The following is a 19,441-nucleotide window of genomic DNA, read 5'->3' as shown; positions in this document are numbered from 1 at the left end:
TTCACGTAAATTTTAATTAGTCGAACACCAATATAAATAAAATGTAATTGTAACAGCTAAGTAGGTGCCGCTATAGTTAAAAAGAGAAATGAGTCGTGTCAAGCATTGAGAGTTTTTGTTATTACACGTGTCAACCTACTAGCTTACTATGTAAAATTATACCAAGTTAAAAAAAAAAATTCACTTCTCTTCTAATTTTCAAACTATATATTATATATATCTATATACAAATTTCCACAAATCTTTTTTTTAGAGGCAAAGTACTCCTCAATCAAAAATGAAGGTTAGTTCTTAGCTATAGTATATATATACACTCTTATGGTTTCTAATACAAAGTTTAATTTAATTTGTTGTAACCTTTTGTTTGTAATTAGTTGATCTTACTTTTAATTTGTTTGAGGAGTTTTGGTTTTACTAACTCAAATTGGTTTTCGATGTTAAGAGGATTAATTGTTATCAAAATTATGGTAGCAAAATACTATATATGCATGTGTTTATTTTTGTTAATTTGTGGATGTAGTTTAGTGCATAGTTTAGTAAAGCGTATTGCTTTGTTGTAACTATTGTTTTGTTACTGTCTATTTTTTGTTTGGTTATTAACTGTTATTTCTTGTGATTTTGTTACTTTTCTTGTTGGACTGCTTTGGATTGTTTTTTTTCATGAGCCAACCCTAATCGAAAATAGGGTTGGGGTAAAATTTGCGTATCCTTACCCACACCCCACACTTGGTATTATTTTGATGGTGGTGGTGGTGGTACACTTTGGAGAGTAGAATCAAAGGATGTCTTCCTTTGACCAAGACTTCTATTTTACTGAACTATTGATACTTTGGGAATTTAAACTTGACTAGCTAGTACTACTCCCTCTGTCCCGTTCCCAATTTGTATGAGTTAGTTTGATGGATCCCGCCTTTCTTTCGAAAAAAGGAGTTAGGACTTTGTGATGTCATGAGTCTGTTGGCATAGGCTTAGGCCTATTTTGTAAGTGACACGAGGTTTAAGAAAAAAAGAAAGACTTTTGAAACTTGTGATCTAAAATAAGTCTAAGAGATAATTGTGTGGCAAGAAATCAATTCATTAAGTTTAAAATGAGTATTTTAAAGTTTTATTACTAAGTATAGAAATGTGTCCTTTTTGGACATACTAAAAAGGAGAGGGGCAAGGAAAATGAAATATATTTTTTGGTGTTATATGATACTACGTCCGTCCATTTTTATTTGTCATGTTGCGCTTTTCAAAAGTCAATTTGACTAACTTTCAGAGTTAAATTAGATCACATTAATTCGATGTTTTAAAAAAAAAAATTTAATATTCAAAAACTATACGAAAAGTAATTGCAATTTCTTGCCTATCAATATGATGAAAATATATATTATAAAATGTTAGTCAAAGTTCTTATAGTTTGACTCTAAAAAAAGAAACCATGACAATTAAAAATGGACGGAGGAGTACTAAGGTAGTATGGAAAAAAGAAGTACTAGAACTCTGTAGATTTGCTAAAATGGACATCAATTTTTGGTTGGTATAAGGGTTGAAACGGAAGGAGTACTACTTTTTATGTAGTTTCTAAATGTGAGAAGTTTATTTCAACAAGGTTGAAGATTCTATATCCAAATTTACACTGGAAATTATTTAGTTTCGACTCTGAATCAGGACACATAAATGGAAAGCAATGGAGTACTGGATATGGGAAGTAATAATCATAAATCAGGCTAGTGATGGTGTTAATGTGGTCCTATTAGTGGGTTGTGGAGTTAATTAGTTGATTTTGAATATTTTAATTTGTGTGTGAGAATTTCGGTGAACGTTTCTTTGCTCTATATAAGTATATAGATTGGCTTAAGAACTCTCGAGGATATAACTTATATATGCCGACAGCGGAATATTTACACACCAGCTGTGTGAACTGTGATCTAATATGTTGTAGCAGGTAGTTCATCAGTAATTTCACTTATTATGGGTAGGTGCCTTTAGTTACTACAACTAACAGTATGCTTTTGTTGCTAACAAGTTGGGATCGGCTAGATGTTAGCAAAGGTCAAACTCGAAAATGTGTTGATAAAAAGTACTATTGTACTTTATCAAGTAGCCAAGACGTGGGACACCCCTTCGCTGAGAAATTATATTGTTTAACTAGGTTAAAATTTTAATATTATGTATAAATGCGATAGGTCGACTCCCCTTATCTTTTATGTGCGTGTCTACTTTTTTATATTTTGATACTCATTGGTAAAATATCTGCTCCACCACTCACTTTATGCATTTTATGTATGTGGAGGTTCATGAGACCCGATCTCAAGCGCACTCGGCAAGTGAAGAGAGAAAGGTGATGAGGAAGCAGCAGGCAGAGAGCAACAGCCAAGAGTCAGCCTCACACAAAAAGGCAAAAACTGAAGAAGAAGAAGGTACTGATCACGAAGATGGAATCCGAGCAGAGTTTGAGAAGTTCTGTAAGACTATAACCGAACATCTCTCCGTCAAGCAAATGCACGAAATCCTTGAAGCAAATGGCCAGTATTCTAAAGGTGAAGATGATGCTGTTGTTCCTAGATGGTAAGTTAATCCAGTTTGTTAAAAATCTTTATTGCATCATAATATACTATATTGAGGTGATGAATATTATTCACTCTGATTCATTTGTGTGTGGCATTGTTACTGTCCACGCCCCACGGAGTTGAAAGAAGTGGTTGTTCTATAGCAATTATCCTTTCCGAGTTTTTTTGAATCATCAACTATTGTATAGTTTCTAAATATGTAAATTTAGTTTTAAAAAATCTGTATTTGAAATCACACCGAAAGTTTTGCAGTTTGGCCCTTGTAGTCCCGAGTCCTGCTACATAAGTAGAAACGGGGTGTATACATTGTATATTAATATTGTACTAGAATTGAGCGACCGGACCTGGGATTGTGTATAGCTGACCTTGAAATTGAGGCGTAGTAGTTGCTGTTGTTTCATGTGAGGTTTATTGTGATTCTTCCTTACTCATCCACTCGCCTTCTCTTGTACAGTCAAGACATAATGTTTTTCGGGCCACTGGACAATTGTCCTATTTGTGGTGGCAATTTGGAATGCTCTGGCGATGGTTATCATTGCGTTGGAGATTATAGTGAGTGGTCGAGTTGTATTTATAGCACCAAGGAACCACCGAGAAGAGGAGAGTCTCTCAAACTCCCTAAATCTGTTGAAAGTACTCCAGTATCTGATGTAATGTCTTAAAACTAATTCGCTTTAATACATTTCTTGTTGCAAGATGGATGAAAGGAGAAAAAAGAAATTTGACTATCTATGTATGTTCTCATAGCTGATCAAGAAACGGGGAAACCCCAACAAGAGTCGCCCCCGAAAGGAAATATCTGCCCCAAGGAAGCCATTTGATGGAATGATGATATCTCTAGCTGGTCGTCTTACTCGAAAACACGTACGCACTTTAGTACTTCAGATGAATTTGGCTTCATTTTTGTGTATGTTTATGTTGCTATTAAAGTTTTTTGTGCACAGCAATACTGGAAATCGAAAATTGAGAAATTTGGTGGAAAAGTGAACAACTCTGTCACTGGTAACTGTTCAGTGTAATTTTCTTATGAAATTTACTTCTCCAGTTGTGTAGGAACTAAAAGTGTTCCCTCTTGCAGGGGTTGCTTGCGTAGTAGTTTCTCCCGCTGAACGTGATCGTGGTGGCTCATCCAAAGTAGCTGAAGCTTTGTATGTATATTTAATTGACACTACATTAATTGGATTAATAAAAATGGCTTTTTATATTCTAACCTCGAGCAGAGGTGGATACAGGATTTGAACTTCGATGACTTCTACTTACCAATTTTTATGCTTTTACGGTTGAAATCATCGTGCTTTTGCGATTATGGGTTCAATTGAACACGTGAGTTTATGTTGCATCCGCCTCTGATGTGAGATATTGTTGTTTCTCAGGGAGAAGGGTATACCGGTAGTGAGGGAGGCTTGGTTGAGTGATAGTATAGAAATGGAAGAAGCTCAGCCTTTAGATGCATACGACGTTGCCAGTGACATTGCTGTAGAAGGTAAAGGTATTCCCCTTGATAAGATGGATCCAAGTGCAGAGGCACTCGAAACCGTAACAGCCGAGGTATACTCCCCCCTCTTTTTCTCATTTGCTACTTAAATCTTGGTGTTTGCTTCAAATATAGTCTTTTATTTATTGTAGCTTAAAGTGTTTGGAAAAAGAGGGGTACACAAAGACGCTAAGATGCAGGACGAAGGCACAAGAATATTGGAGAAAGATGGCTTATTGTATAACTGTGCACTGTCTGTTTGCAACCAAAAGAACAAACTCAACGAGTAATGCTCGAAAGTCTCCCTAGTTTTTTCGAGTTCTTAGTATTTCTTCAGGTGCTGATGAAGTGATTCTTCAAATTGATGCAGCTTCTGTATTATGCAACTTATCATGTCATCGGAGAATCGTTTGCATATGTATTATAGAAGGGGCAGAAATGGTGATAGCTTAAGAGCAGACGACAAGCTAGAGGAGTGGGAAAATGTCGATGATGCGATTAAGGAGTTCGCTAGGCTCTTTGAAGAGATGACTGGAAATGAGTTCGAACCCTGGGAAAGGGAAAAGAAGATTCACAAAAAGCATCACAAGTTTTACCCTACTGATATCGTACGTCACAACTTAAATTATTTGTTCTTCGAGGTACACTTACATAGCATTTGCTAGACAACTAAAACATGGTTTAACTTTGTAGGATGACGGAATAGAGGTTAGGCATGGAGCGCTTGGCCTAAGGCAACTTGGTTCTGCTGCTGCACATAGTAAGCTTGATTCGGTAGTAGCAAATTTCATGAAAGTCCTTTGTAGCCAAGAGATATACAGGTATTAACGCCGTTCAGGTTGCAAGCTGTTCCCGTCTTATCCTTACGTGTGAAATGAACTTATTAAGTGTTGTATGCTGGATGAAGGTATGCTTTAATGGAGCTGGGACACGATTCACCGGAAATTCCTATAGGGATGCTTACTAATCTTCATTTGAGAAGATGTAAGTCTTCTCTCTGCCTATAGTGCATTTCGTATCGGTGATAAACATTCAAAAGATTCATTTACTTTTAACTCTACAGGTGAAGAAATTCTCCTACACTTCGTGGAGAAAATAAAATCAATGAAGGAAACAGGACCGAAAGCAGAGGGTGTCTGGTATGAGTTCAGTCAAATGTGGTTCACTCTCATGCCATCTACGAGGCCTTTTACTTTCAGGGATTATGCCGATCTCGCAGAGCATGTAAATGTCATTTCCTCTAAATCTTTCGCATTATATATTAAGGTGTTTTAACTTACTGTTTGAAAATAATCAAGGCTGCATCTGCCTATGAAACTATTCGGGACATCAACTTTGCCTCGCGTATTATAGAAGACATGTCTGGATCTACGCTTGATGATCCTCTCTTTGAGTGTTACAAGAAACTCCTCTGTTCAGTTTCTCCCTTGGAGAAAGAATCTGATGACTACAAAATGATAGTGAACTACTTGGAGAAAACTTACGAGCCGGTCCAAGTTGGAGATATGGTAAGATCTATTTATGTTCATTTCCAATCCTCTTTCAAAATTGTGAACCGTAGGTGTGATCTAAAATTTCATGTTTCACCAGAGCTATGGTGTATCGGTTGAGAATATATTTGCCGTTGAAGTTAGTGCTTGCCCTTCCCTTGATGAGATCAAGGAATTACCTAACAAAGTTCTTCTCTGGTGTGGTAAGTAATATCTCGTTGGCATATAATTCTCGGTTGAGCGTTGTTTCACAACGATGAATGTTATTGTCGATCACATTATATTGACCTCAGGTACGAGGAGTTCGAATCTTTTGAGGCACCTGCAGAAAGGTTTCTTGCCTTCAGTTTGTTCACTTCCCGTATCGGGATACATGGTACAGAAATTCATTTACTACGAACTATTTTTTAGTCTACATGTGTACTCACTGCTAATATATGCATTCAGTTTGGAAGAGCCATCGTTTGCTCGGATGCAGCAGCGGAAGCAGCAAGATATGGTTTCACAGCTGTAGACAGGCCAGAAGGTTTCTTGGTTTTAGCCGTTGCTTCACTCGGAGAAGAAATTAAGGAGCTTCCGAGCCCTCCCGAGGTAGCAAAGAGACCGTTGGAAGAAGAAATATGCATATACGCACTCGAATGTTAGTTTGTAGTTGTTGATCTGATGGTCTGATTTACCATTCAGGATACTCGAGCGTTGGAAGAGAAGAAAGTTGGAGTAAAAGGACTTGGAAGGAAGAAAACCGACGAGAAAGAACATTTTGTCTGGAAGGATGATATTAAGGTACCGTGCGGTAAGCTGATTCCATCGGAGCATAAGGACAGTGTCCTCGAGTACAATGAATATGCCGTCTATGATCCACAACAGGTACTTCATATAAAAACTTTAGTACAAACATTTATATACAATGACATTGTAGAAAATTGTCAACGATGTGTGTTATATTATTAGTAGTTGGATCTGTTTTCCCTTTTTATGGCGGTGCGTATAAGGTGAATCCAAATCAGGCAGACTATCCCTTTGTTGACATTTTTCTGTTCTTTTTTTGTTATCAAGGTGAGTATAAGGTACTTGGTGGCGGTAAAATTCGACGAGCAGGATGCAGTATACGATACAGCTGAACCCGGGCAATAGTGGAAAATGGACTAGACAATGGCTGTACATGCTATATTTTGTTTGCGATCTTCTTGTGTGGACTTAAAAAGTAGTTTTTGCTAGTGTAAAGAAGGCAATGGCCTTGTTTTGTTGACGTTCATATGAATGTAAATATGTTCCCTTTTCATCTGTAAATTCATGCTGCAGCAACTACGATCTCCGTAACATCGTTCGAAGTACACGAATACATGTTCTTTCTTTACTCCGAAACATTTCTTGCATTTTGTGGCCCTTTTGACATGTTATTATATAGTGGTTGCTCCTATTTCAGGAACTTATCAACATGTACAGTTTGATATGAACTTATTTACTAATATGGTTGAAATATATTTCTATATTGATTATGTATCATGTATATTGTATGTGTAGGTATGTATATTATTACATTTAAATATATAAAGTTGATGTATTTGCTGGCAATTTTGTAAAAAAATTAGATTAACAAAAGGTATGGGTACTGGAATTATCCTTTTATGTGGATTACTTTATTTATAATGTAGATACTTAGATGTAATCTTTTTACCTTTTAACAAAGAAAAAAGTTGCTTGAAGTTTATGTTTGACATTTAGTAGTTTTTTTGTCCATGTATATATTATTGGGAAAATTACATGAGATTGCAAACATCCCTCAGTTATTAGTTAATAAGGGTATAGTTTGATTTATTTAGTAAATATAGTTTCAAATTTTGGCCTTAATTATTGGGATCCATCACCTCTTTGTATATTGAATCAACAAAGACGTTGCTTTTCTATAAAATTTTATGTAATTTTTTTTTATCTCTCCTATCCTCATTCCGTATTTTTCTCCTAAAATCACTCTTCCACTTCTAAGTTGAATTTCAAATTCCACATTCTCCCCTCAATCATATTTTCACTTTTCGCAGGTAACCGCCAAAATCATGGGTGGATCTATTTTTTCCATTTTCAACAATTGTATACGTATTGTTTGTTAGTTTTTTGATAATTTTTTTCTAAAAAATTTGTTCTCCATATCAGATTAACAACAGTATGGAAAATTCCTCTCCATCTGTGAGGATTACTAGAGGTACACCATTCTTTGTCAAAGTTGTTGACAATCCATCATCGTTTTCAATCGGATTAACTCAAGATTTTGGGGTCAATGCAGGATCTGTGGCAAAAGCTAAACAAGTTCAAGTTGAAAAATTTATTGAAGAATTGAGATCTAAGAAAAAAAATGAACCAATCGAAATTCGAAAAGTCATCAACATTGCGAAGGCTAGCGGCATTAAAATTGTTGAAGGAGGAAGTATGAGAAAAATTTTAAACAGTGATTCAGAGGACATTGAATCTGCTTCATCAGATCTGGATAAATCTGAAGAACATCAGGAACATCAGGTGTTGGCTTAAAACAAAATTCTAGATAGATAGTTGTATATATCGTTATTTATGTGCAAATATACATAACATAAAGTATTCTAATTAAATAATATTTGTATATAGACATATGTATATCAAATATTTCATGTTGCCCAGCTTTTTCCCTATTTCTGTTTGTATATTTGGTTAGTTATACAAAAGTTACTGGAATTACTTATTTGTATATTTGGTTAATTATACAAAAGTTACTTGAATTATAAGTACAATTTCATGTCTAAATTACAATTGTATAATGTAATTTGTATATTCAACTAGCTATATACAAATTATTTGAAGTTATGTATAGTGTTAGTTGTATAGTAATAGTTATATACAATATTGATTGAGACAATTGTATATTTTTTATACAAAGGAATTACAAATACAAATACAGTTTATTTATATAAATTTTTAGTTTTGTATAAAATATCGTGATTATATATAGCACTTTATTGAAATATTGTTTATCTTCATTTTTGTATAGGGAGTTAGATTTATGTGCAAACACAAGATATGAACATGATATTATATACAAACACTAAAGAGATATATATACAAATAGACTACAACACACTCTTTTGTATATAGACAGTACACAATTCTTGTATACAAACAGATTTCAGCACTATCTTTTTATCGAATCATTCACGATTACCATATATACAACTGACGGATAAATTTTATACAATCAGTTTAATCAATAATAAAAAAAAATAACAAAACTTCACATATGCACATATACAAAATTATAGTAACTTATACAATTTCATAGATATATACAACAAAATACGAACATGATAAAATATACAAACATTACACAAGTATATATACAAACAGACTAAACCAAAAATTTGAAAAAAATACATCACACTATTTTTTATGATACAAGCACAAATGTCATATATACAATTTTCATATTAATTTGTTGCTTCAGTCGTGCGAGGAAACAAATTGGTATTGTCTTTCTGTCGCTATAGAATTTTTTTTTGGGAAAATATTTGATTTTGAACGTTTAGCTTAAATCATGGGATTATGTAAATTTTTGTTACCGTATTTAGCGCTACTGTTGTCATTCACTGAAAAAAGTAAAAAATTGTATAAATTAAAAAAAAAATGTTTAATAGAAATTTAAAGCTACCTAATAAACTAAACTATACCCATGGAATGTAATTATGTAAACTATACCCATGGAATGTTATTTCATAAAATCTGTTTGCCATATATGAAAATTTCCCATTATTATTTCATGTTCTCATATTTATAATTAGTCATACCTTTTATAAAAAAAATGGGAGATTATGCAGATAAGTAAATATATTATACTAGTTAATTGGTTAATAATAATTTGAATTAATTATCATTCACCACTAATTTTTAGGTATTATTACGCGATCAAGTTTGAGTTGTATAAACGTGTAGTTTCTGAAATTTGTATAATTTTATAAATAGATTTTGTAGCTGAGTACAGACGTATCTTTCCTCCCTACATGATGAAAAATTACGCAGTCAAGTTTGAGTTATATAAATGTGTAGTTTTTGAAATTTGTATAACATAATTTGTATAATTTTTATGTAATGTAATTAGTATTATATAGTTTGTATTATTGTTCAAAATATAGATGTTTGTGTTTGTATAAATTGTTGTTTTTGAGTTTTATCAATATTTATATAATTTTGAAATTTGTATTACTGAAGAAAAAAAATCAATTTTAAATCTACAGTTGTATTCATATTTGTATAAATCCATAATCGTATATAGTTATTCTAATTGTATATTTTCTTTATATAAAATATATAAGTATAAAAGTTTATCAACATAATTATACTTATACAAAATATATAAATGGCAAATTAGTAAATTCTGTTTATACAACCAGAAATAACTTATTTACATAAACAGTTAATTCACCAAAATTATAATTATCAATTGATTCAATTAAATTTATACAAAAATGAATACAAATAAATTGATGCTAATCAGTTTACACAAATATGGACGAAACAACTCAATACACATGAATTATACAAATGAAGAACTTAAACTATAACTACCGTCCGTAAATATATAAACTAAAATTAAGAAGCTTAATTAAATTTATTATAGTGATTATTTAAAAAAAATTAAATAGATATACTAATAAAAATAGCATAATCTAGAGATATTAATCAATCTAGATATTTTTATTTTTGTATATTAGTAAATAAATAGAACAAAATAATTGTTACAAAAAAGAAGCAGAAACAGTCAATCTAGAAATCAGAAGAAAATGGAAGGGCAGAAATGTAAACTCACGTAATATTCCGGGTCGAATCAAACAACCCGCAATCACCTCCACTTAGCCCTACCAAAACCCTAACTGTATAAATTGCCGCATTATTCACCATTACGAAACCCTAGTAGCTGTCCCAAATCTACCATTGAAGAAGTTTCTCGTAGCTTCCAATTCTCGTCAGTAATTGCTCTCTCTTGATTCATAACTTTAGCCGTTTCGTATTGTGTTTTCAATTTATGTATCTAATATTTCTCGTGTTTTCTGTTAGAGAAGAAGAAGAAGAAGAAATGAAGGTTATTGCTGCTTATTTGTTGGCTGTTTTGGGTGGTAACGCGTCACCTTCAGCAAAAGACTTGAAGAATATCCTCGGTTGTGGTAAAAAAATTAACCCCTTTTTGTTTTTTTTTTCCGTTTAAATTTAAGTGATGTTTTGATAAAATGGTGTAATCAGGATGTTAATTGAATATCAAAATGGAGAGATAGATATATGTACTATTTGAAAACATGTTAAATTATTGAGTATTACAATGAAATGGGGGTATGGATGGAGCAGAATGTATATTGATGATCCATATACCGAAAACCCTAATAGCTTGGTTTCTCAGTCTTTGTTGTGTGTTTGAGGCAGCAAACTGGTAAAGGCCATTGTGTGATTCATGGGTAAGGGGGATTTGGGGCATGGGGTTTAGCATATAAAATTTTTCTTAAACAAATAATGTTCATATACATACTGTTAGTGAGTAGATTTTACCTTTGGGCCAGTTCTTTTTGGCCACCGGGTCTTTGAAAAATGTGAGTGTATGCTGTTTGTTTTACCCATTAGTTGTCTAGAATCATCTAACACAGGCAATAGAGTAATATATTGGTATAAAAATTGAAGCTTTGTTATGTGCGGAGAGTACCAGAAGCTACTTAAGGTGGACTGGGATTGAAGATTAAGTATGCCTTACATCCAAATAGAAAGAGGGAGGGGTTTTAGATGTATGAATCCTGACATTGATTTTGTTGCCTTCTTGAAATAAGATTTGCGTTATTAAGAATTACAGAAAAAATATTTAAAATAATGTTGTAGTATTAAATGGTTCAATTTTTCAAATAATAAGTCTTTACTTTTGGGGTGCGGCTGGTGCTATGAAATTTGATGTAGTTGAACATATTTACTCTATACTTTCCAGGCTGTTAATGAATGAGGTAGACTTCAAGTGTGTTGCTAGTCCCTGTATTCCTTTTTTAAGTTTGGTAGAAGTGAGCATGGTGTTATTGTTTTCCATTAACCTGCAATGGTGAGATTATAGTGTTATGGTGTATCTCTCATATGTATACATTGGATAGGAATAGCATCTAGTCTTAGTTTCATGTACAAGGCAATGCACAATCATTGTTTTACAGTCGTTAATTCTTGGAGAAGTCTTGAGCTGATAATCTGTAATTCTCTGCTTCTATCAGTAACACTATTATACCCGTGCACATGCTAAATGTGGCTGGTTGTTTGTTGCACACTCACATTTGTGGTTGATGTGGTCTGCAGTTGGTGCTGAGGCTGATGATGACAGAATTCAACTGCTCTTGTCTCAAGTTGATGGCAAAGATATCACAGAGCTGATTGCTGCTGGCAGAGAAAAGTTGGCTTCAGTACCTTCTGGTGGTGGTGCTGTTGCAGTTGCTGCCCCTGCCGGTGGAGCTGCTGCAGCCCCTGCTGAGGAGAAGAAGGAAGAAAAGAAGGAGGAGAAAGAGGCATCAGAAGATGAGGATATGGGATTCAGTCTATTTGATTAGAAGAAAACAATCTTGTTCTCTATGCATCCCTTGAGCTTACTTTAGGAAGTATTTTTTTTGGTCTAGTAATGGATCTAGTTGACAAACCTTGATTTTACTTTTGGAAACTTTTTTGAGGCAGATGCTAGAAATTAAATGACTTTGATTATATTCCCGCTTCTTGTTTTGATGTGTCATTCAAAATCTAGAATTAGTGATTGCGTTGGTGTGCTCAACAATCTAGTCTTGGTGTTTATTTCCATTATAAGGGCAGTGAGTTTGTTTATACGACTGCAAATGCAATAGGTTTGGACGAATGAGTTGAATAGTTGAATCTGTAGTTGAAGTTGGTGATAATGATCTTCAAGCTCCATTACTTGATTCAATATGCATTGAAAAAACCCTAAATCAAGCTATCGAGTTCCACACTATTGAAACACTAATATTAGGGGTGGCATGGCAAAATAAACCCAACCTGTTCAACCCGTTTACATAACCCACTCTTTCATTATCCATTAAAAATTGGTTTGACATGTATCCCAAATTGACTCATGAAAATTCCTATCAAAATATTTTTAAGAAACTTTTTTTTGTTTCAATTTGTAATGTTGTATAGAGCCGTAATAAAATAGTTTAAAAGAACAAATAAAATAATTAAATTTACTAAAAATTGAATTGAGCTGGGTCTTGACCCGTAATGTAATTCATTTTGATCGAAGCAAATTTGAATGGATTTGATTTTGATCCAATTATTGTCTTACCTCATTATGACTCGTTCAAATTTAACTCAATCAGCTCAATTGCTACCCACAACTCGAGCTTTCCTTTTACTATCACAATAAAATAATCTAAAATACCCAATTAATGAAAATAAGTAGAAGTGTATAACCCACTAAAACATGAATATTTGATGAGCAAAAAATGTACATTTGAGAGGAAATTTGCAGAACCCCCAAATCCCTTTCAAACCCCTCAAAAACCTCTCGTCATTTTCCGTCATCAAAGCAACGCCGGCAACTTCTCCGGTGAGTTCACTCTCTCTTCTCCTCTTCATGCCGTTATTCCACTTTGATTTTCTCTCTCTAAAAAAAATGCTCACTGTTTTTTTTTTAAAAAGAGAGGCTATTTTTGGATTTTGAGATGTAGGTTTTCTTTTTTCATTTGGTACGATTATTTCCATAATTTGATTGCTACTACTACTGTTTGTTAGTGTAGTTCGTTCATTATGTTTAACAACAACAATAATATTTCCAGTGTAATCCCACAAGTAGAGTCTAGTAGATAGAACCCTTGCTCAAGCAAAAGCATATAAAAGTAGATCGAGAAAAGAAATAATGGAAGTGAAGCAAAATAATATAAAAATCATGATAAAGCATTTTAGTTCATTATGTTTGTTATAACAATATCGATTTAGTGGTTTAGATTATCAGTTGAATTAGATACATCTATAAATAAGAGTAGGGTGTATTGCTTTATATTGGAGAAAAGGCCAAAACCATGCTCTAAAATACTAAATTCGGGCTTTAGGTCAAGGTAGGCATTGTTCTTTGAGGTGGAGGATTAATAGTCCTTTATCTTTCCTAAATTGATTCCTTTTTAGTATTTGATAACTGATTCTTCCTGTAACTAATGGAATACTTCATGTTGTATAGAAAAAGAAATACTTTAGGTATCTTTTACAATCTCCCTCCTTCCTGTACTTGCCATCCCCCCCCCCCCCCCCCCCCCCCAAAAGAAGCTACTCCCATCATATGTTTCTTCTCCCCAAATCGAGCAGTTTTAGATACCCTTTTAGTGAAAGTCTAGCTCAAAGGAATTCTTTATAAACGAGGTTTGATACTTGAGAGGAAGAGTAGAGGATTGACTAAGAAACTAGCTTCAAGTTTAATGGAGAGAAATCGTAATTGGCGTAGTTGGTATCACATTCATAGTCATAGTCTTGTCTCCTAAAATCGTATAGCGGTGAATACATAAATTCGTTTTGCTTGTTCTTTTTTTATTTTCAAACACAATGTTTGTTCTTTGCCACTTCTGCAAGAAAACTGAAATGCAGAAAAAAATGAAAAAGGGATACCTCTATAAGCATTGCTATGTGCTGCTAGGACACAGAGATAATCCTATTAGCATTGAAATGTATAAGAAATATAGTTGTTACTCTAGTGCTTAAAGGCAAGTTAGAGTTGCAGTCAATTTTGTGTGAAACAATATGATATAATTCCATTCCTAGAGGAAATCATCATTGCCCGAGGCATAAATCTGTCATAGCAACTCCCATTGCGTTTCATTCTTAAGTTTGTGTTCTAACTTTGGATCAATCCAGAACACAGATTCCATGATTGTTCTATCTCCTACACTATACTAAAAATCAACTCATACTCTTTAAGAATCAAACAACAACAACTGAGGACTATGAGAAGGAAAGCAATAAAATAAATGGGGGACGAGGAGAAAGCTTTCAGTTGGATACTTGTCAAATCTACTTGCAAGAGCTGATACACTTTATGTACAAGAAGTCGATGACGCATTTATCAGCAATACCTTTACCAAAGTTACAAATAAAGTTTTAGGGAAGAGGTTAGCGACATGAGAGAGACATATAAAACTGAGACTTTTCCCTTGAATGATTGTGAGACAGGCAAAAGGGTATTTTGTTGGCCTGTAAAGTGTGAACCTGTTACCATGTCTCTTCTGCAGAGAGAAGCCAGGAAACACGAACAACCAAATGGCGAAGTCATCCACCATCAACAAAGGAAGTACGGTGGAGGAATGCCAAGAAATGATCCGGAGAGGTCTTAGAAGTAAGTTCTTCACATCTCTCTATCTCTTTCTCTGATAGTTTTCTTGATTCACATTCAGTGGTTAACACCCATTCAATTTTAATTCTTAGTTTTTGGTTTTATTCTTACGTTACTACTTTTATTTAGCTCAAAAGATAAATTGCGTCAACTTATGGGATGGCACATATAAATACCTGCAAGCTAATCCAGCACCATTGTATAAAAGCAAAAGCTTTATAAGATAAATTCACATGCTATTGAAATAAATGGACTTGAATAGAATGGATTCACTTGATTCATATAGCTGATACAAACTAGTTTAAGATTGCAGCGTAATTGAATGATGTTGACTGTAAGCATTTTTATTGCAGCTCCAATGGTAAAGTTCTTAAAAGAGCATCTGGAGAAATCTGGTTGTCGAATTGGTGATAACTTCATAAAAGCTAGCCATTGCGACCAGAAGATCAGCGGCGGCTATGCTCGTGGACGTGGGGTAATCAACATAATTTATTATTCCTGGACTTTTCTATTAGAAGTTGAGGTGGTCAATTTTAAGTTTCTGCCTATTGTGGATTTGAAGAACATTTCTTCTTGTGTTCTAAATACAGTGGTGCTAATTTTTCTGTCTTGGAGTTGCCAAATTCAATTGAAACATTGTGGGTCAGTGGAGGACAGACACCTTTTGAAGTAGATAGGGTGTCAAAGGTGAATTCAGGATTGAAGTTACACCTCTACACTAACTTCTCCTGTGTGATGATGGATGTGGGCTTTGTATTAATATTTATTTAAAATATGCAGACTCTATATGTGTGTGTGGTTATCTTTGTTTTCCTTATTGTGTTGGTTGTCTTACATCCTCAAGTATTTACTGATCTTGTTTCTTTTTGGCTATTAAGATAATTGTGTGCAGTAACCACATGCAAATTCAAGATGAGGTGAATCAAGTTCTCATACATGAGTTAATTCATGCATATGATGAGTGTCGTGCTGCAAACTTGGACTGGGCTAATTGCGCTCATCATGCTTGTAGTGAAGTTCGTGCTCTCAAGTGTCGCTTTTATACTAATTCTTGTACTTTTGAGTTGTCTTCGATTATTGAACTTGAATTCTTTGTAACTGCTTTTACAGATCAGAGCTGGCCATCTTAGCGGTGATTGCCATTACAAACGGGAATTACTGAGAGGTTATCTTAAGATACGGGGCCATGAACAAGTGAGTTTTGTTGATCATTCATGTTTGCTCCTATAATTATCTGTGTAGAGTTGTATTTTGCTCCACCTCAGTTATGGAGCTGTATCTGTGAGCTCATTGGAAACACCCCTGCCCCCAACTGAACTGTTTAGTGTGCTGAAGCGAATATGTAGCAGCTTTGAACTTGTGTCCTTCACTTTGTGGAATAAGCTTGATAAGAAGTAGTTTATCTTTCTTATTGACATGTCAGATTTATGCTGTGGTGACATTCCACATAGTAAATAAATAATAAGTGGAGCATTGACTCTGCAAGAAACAAAATTTGTATGTAATAATATGTCAAAATCTTTTCATTGGAATATCTTTTCTTGCAAGCTTTCAAGCTGCCTGGTATATGGACCAATTCTTCAATTAGCTATGGGATGATCTTGTCTAGTATGCTAGCTGCTAGCCTGTTGCATTATAATGCTGACTTTGTCTGGTGGCTTATGTGTTCTCAAACGTGATCCTGGTATTACTTGTATCTAATTCTTTTTCATAGGGGATTTAGTGTGAATTGAGCGGTTTTATTTAGCTGTTTGACATTATTCTGAGTTACATATCCTTATATGGATAGAAAGCTAAAGACAAAGGGATAAAGGCCCTAATTAGCACAACCATTGATTTTCACCTATAGAAGTGAAAGATACAGTTCTTTGAATTATACATTTGGCCAGGCCCCCAAGGCTTTGGTCTAGTCATTAGTGTTAAGAGCGCATCACATGATATGTGGGTTTAGGCTCACGTCATGAGTTCGAACCCTGCTCTAGACAAGTCTGGTATTTAAGTGGAGAAGAGTAGAGGGGTGGCTTATTATCCAATTTAATAAACAGCTTCAAAAAAATTGTACATTTGGCCAGTTTGAATAATTTATAGTTTATCGCCTTTTATGTTGCCGCTATGGTACTAATGGCCTTGCTCTTTTTGAACTCTATGTCTACACCAGACGTGTTAACATTAATCTCTCGTAGTAGTTCGTGGGCCTGGGCTGATTTTTAACATCATGGTCACTTGACAACTCCTTCTACTGCAAGTCTCAAGTTCTTCTCTCAGTGATTCAACTCATCATTCTTTTCATACTTATGCCTTAAAAGTTATTTCCGTTGTCTTTAATTGCTGAGGCTATTAGATCATTGAGTGCACTTTTACTAAGTTCTCCCCCTATCTTGACTGTTTTGACCTACATTGTATCTCAGTCCTACTCAAAATGTAATTTCTTTTTGAGGGACCATATCAATAGTTTGGAAACCAGCCCCTCCTCAGTCTCTTTCCCCGACGTAAGAGTCCCACATTAGTTCAAAAAAACATGGGTTATGGTCTCTTTATATGGTTTTAGACAATCCTGGGGTGTTAAGAGTCTCACATTGGTTGAACCTACGCTGCAGTCTCTTTATATGGTGTTCGACAAGTCTTACCTCACGGGTTAGCTCCTGGGTTTGAGTTAGGCTTAATGTTTTTTCTTCTCCTTTTGTGTTCTGTGATTTACAATCAGACACTCCTCCCCTTTTCCCAACCAATTAGTTTTGTTTGATAGAGCTTGACTTGTTTTTTTGTGTTTTTTCCTCTTGGCGATTCCTGGAAAAATTTAGTAACAGGGAAAAAGTTTCTAGTCGATTTTTCCAATAAATTTTAACCATATAAAAGCATCTACATTGTTAAGGCTGATGTTAATCCAAAAGTTCTTGGTAGTCCATAAGCACAAAAGTTTCCCGAAGACAAAACCTGAAACCAATCTTTCTAGGACCTTTTAACGAATGTAACAAATGCTGCACTACTTGTATGGGTTCACGAGACAGAAGGTATTATCCATCTACCTTAGCCGTTGACCCAATGTGTACCTTAACGATACTGTATGTGATGAAAAGGTAAAAGAAGTTGACAATTTTGTGAACTCTCAAGCTATTCATAAGTTTTATCGGAAAGATAAAATCGAATTGGAAAGAGGGATTTTTAGGTTTGTCTCCAAATATCATTTCATAATTGATCCTTCAATGCATATGGACCGTCTGTATGTAACTTTATATAGGTCCTTTTGTTGTACATGTATGACAAGAAGTTGCTTAATTGTTAATTAGTTTCTAACTTTCTTCCCTCTGCATTTGGCTCTATGAAGGAATGTGTAAAGCGAAGAGTTATGAAATCGATGTCTGGTAACCCAAACTGTTCAGAGTCCGCGAGTAGGGATGCCATGGAAGCTATCTGGGATGTTTGTTACAATGATACTAAGCCCTTTGACAGAGCCCCTTGAAACATAATGATTACCAGTAGCTTCTCAAAGATAACCAAGGTGGCCTTCTGGCAAACTCGATACACTGATATCAGATTGAAAAAATCGCGGTGTTGGTTTAGTTTTGGTTGATACCATTGCATTATTGAGGCATATTGACTGAACTGTGATGTAATGAGCATAAGTTCTGTAAAATTTACAGGGATTTTTTATACCTATTCTAGGAACTTTTCATAATAAGTGATTTTTTTTTCTTGTATTGCAATATGAATTGTTCTTGTGTCAATCAACATTTATTTAATTTGAGACTTTTTTTCTAATAAAAAGTAGTTGAGTATGATCTTAATTCTTATGTAAGTTATTGTCTAGTAGAAATTTTAGATCATCACAACATACAATTTTTCTGTTGTATCTGGGTTGTCTTGTAGAAATTTTAGGCTTTAGAATGAGAAAGTTTCTTCTCGTATTTTCAATCTTAACAAGATGGCAATGTTTCTACTCAATGACGGAATCGGGATTTTCACGAAGGATGTTCATATATACAAAAAGGCAAGCACATGAAAAAGTCCAAGGGGTTCAATATTTACTATATATATATGAAAAATAATCTTGACCAGGGGTGGAGCTAGAAGTCCACGTACGGATTCGATTGAATCCAGTAACTTTTGCTCAAATAGTGTGTTGTCAAATATGTACATATATGAAGTTTATAACCCAATTATCAACAGTTGAAATCATTATTATAAAATTCAGAATTCATAAAATTAAAATTCTTGCTTCGCTTCTGATCTTAACTATATATAAACAATAATTTTTTTAAAGAAGAGGGTTCGGATGAATCACGAGATTCTTGCTAGCTCCGCCCATACAGTTCCACTAAACATTAATGTGTTATAAATAATGAATAGAGAGGACCACCATTGCAACAAAATGAATAATAATTTTACAATTAGACATCATGTATAAAAGTCAATAAAATGGTTGTATATTGTCATGAGTAAATTGATAAATAGATATTAAAATAATGACGAACCCAATGATGTAATACAACATTACCGACCATAGTAAAAATAACATCATCATTCAAAGAATTATTAGAGTTTTGTTTAATTAAATGTATATGTCAAG

At 34.1% G+C, this 19,441-nt stretch overlaps 3 protein-coding genes across 5 annotated transcripts; all 3 read left to right on the top strand.

Moving 5' to 3' along the window:
- Positions 1–2,266: 2,266 nt before the first annotated feature.
- LOC125828135 (protein ADP-ribosyltransferase PARP3-like) lies at positions 2,267–6,653 on the top strand. The gene is made up of 17 exons (XM_049507483.1): positions 2,267–2,553; positions 3,010–3,205; positions 3,303–3,419; positions 3,500–3,557; positions 3,634–3,703; positions 3,929–4,103; positions 4,182–4,315; positions 4,400–4,637; positions 4,723–4,850; positions 4,937–5,013; positions 5,093–5,253; positions 5,328–5,537; positions 5,620–5,722; positions 5,813–5,895; positions 5,967–6,110; positions 6,204–6,386; positions 6,576–6,653. Exons 1-17 carry the CDS (start codon positions 2,267–2,269, stop codon positions 6,651–6,653), a joined length of 2,442 nt encoding a protein of 813 aa, XP_049363440.1.
- Positions 6,654–10,291: 3,638 nt separating this feature from the next.
- On the top strand, positions 10,292–12,248 carry LOC125825634 (60S acidic ribosomal protein P2-like). Of its 3 annotated transcripts, none has more exons than XM_049505036.1 (3): positions 10,292–10,504; positions 10,604–10,699; positions 11,853–12,248. In XM_049505036.1, the coding sequence occupies exons 2-3, from the start codon at positions 10,612–10,614 to the stop codon at positions 12,098–12,100; spliced, it is 336 nt and encodes a 111-aa protein (XP_049360993.1). In that variant the 5' UTR covers positions 10,292–10,504; positions 10,604–10,611; the 3' UTR covers positions 12,101–12,248. The 3 variants fall into 3 exon arrangements, with proteins under 3 accessions (XP_049360993.1, XP_049361032.1, XP_049360951.1); XM_049505075.1 differs by having other exon boundaries at positions 10,398–10,504; positions 10,607–10,699; XM_049504994.1 differs by having other exon boundaries at positions 10,455–10,504; positions 10,595–10,699.
- Positions 12,249–13,035: 787 nt separating this feature from the next.
- On the top strand, positions 13,036–18,508 carry LOC125825847 (mitochondrial inner membrane protease ATP23). Its single transcript, XM_049505171.1, has 6 exons — positions 13,036–13,104; positions 14,774–14,877; positions 15,228–15,349; positions 15,753–15,890; positions 15,985–16,068; positions 18,200–18,508. The coding sequence occupies exons 2-6, from the start codon at positions 14,802–14,804 to the stop codon at positions 18,332–18,334; spliced, it is 555 nt and encodes a 184-aa protein (XP_049361128.1). The 5' UTR covers positions 13,036–13,104; positions 14,774–14,801; the 3' UTR covers positions 18,335–18,508.
- The last annotated feature ends 933 nt before the right edge of the window (positions 18,509–19,441 follow it).

The sequence above is a fragment of the Solanum verrucosum genome, unplaced genomic scaffold (assembly GCF_900185275.1).
Source record: "Solanum verrucosum unplaced genomic scaffold, falcon-dt-bn FXZP01001106.1, whole genome shotgun sequence".
Lineage (NCBI taxonomy): Eukaryota > Viridiplantae > Streptophyta > Magnoliopsida > Solanales > Solanaceae > Solanum > Solanum verrucosum.
The sequence above is the reverse complement of the archived record's forward strand: the minus strand, read 5'-3'. Positions and strand labels throughout refer to the sequence as shown.

Bases quoted from the DNA above. Each gene is read 5' to 3' on its own strand.
- LOC125825847 (XM_049505171.1), top strand. From the start codon at position 14,802: ATGGCGAAGTCATCCACCATCAACAAAGGAAGTACGGTGGAGGAATGC. The intron at 14,878-15,227 runs GTAAGTTCTTCA...TTTTTATTGCAG, and splicing joins GATCCGGAGAGGTCTTAGAA to CTCCAATGGTAAAGTTCTTA. The intron at 15,891-15,984 runs GTTCGTGCTCTC...CTGCTTTTACAG, and splicing joins CTCATCATGCTTGTAGTGAA to ATCAGAGCTGGCCATCTTAG.
- LOC125828135 (XM_049507483.1), top strand. From the start codon at position 2,267: ATGTATGTGGAGGTTCATGAGACCCGATCTCAAGCGCACTCGGCAAGT. The intron at 5,014-5,092 runs GTAAGTCTTCTC...TTAACTCTACAG, and splicing joins TAATCTTCATTTGAGAAGAT to GTGAAGAAATTCTCCTACAC. The intron at 6,387-6,575 runs GTACTTCATATA...TTTGTTATCAAG, and splicing joins CCGTCTATGATCCACAACAG to GTGAGTATAAGGTACTTGGT.
- LOC125825634 (XM_049505036.1), top strand. From the start codon at position 10,612: ATGAAGGTTATTGCTGCTTATTTGTTGGCTGTTTTGGGTGGTAACGCG. The intron at 10,700-11,852 runs GTAAAAAAATTA...TGTGGTCTGCAG, and splicing joins GAAGAATATCCTCGGTTGTG to TTGGTGCTGAGGCTGATGAT.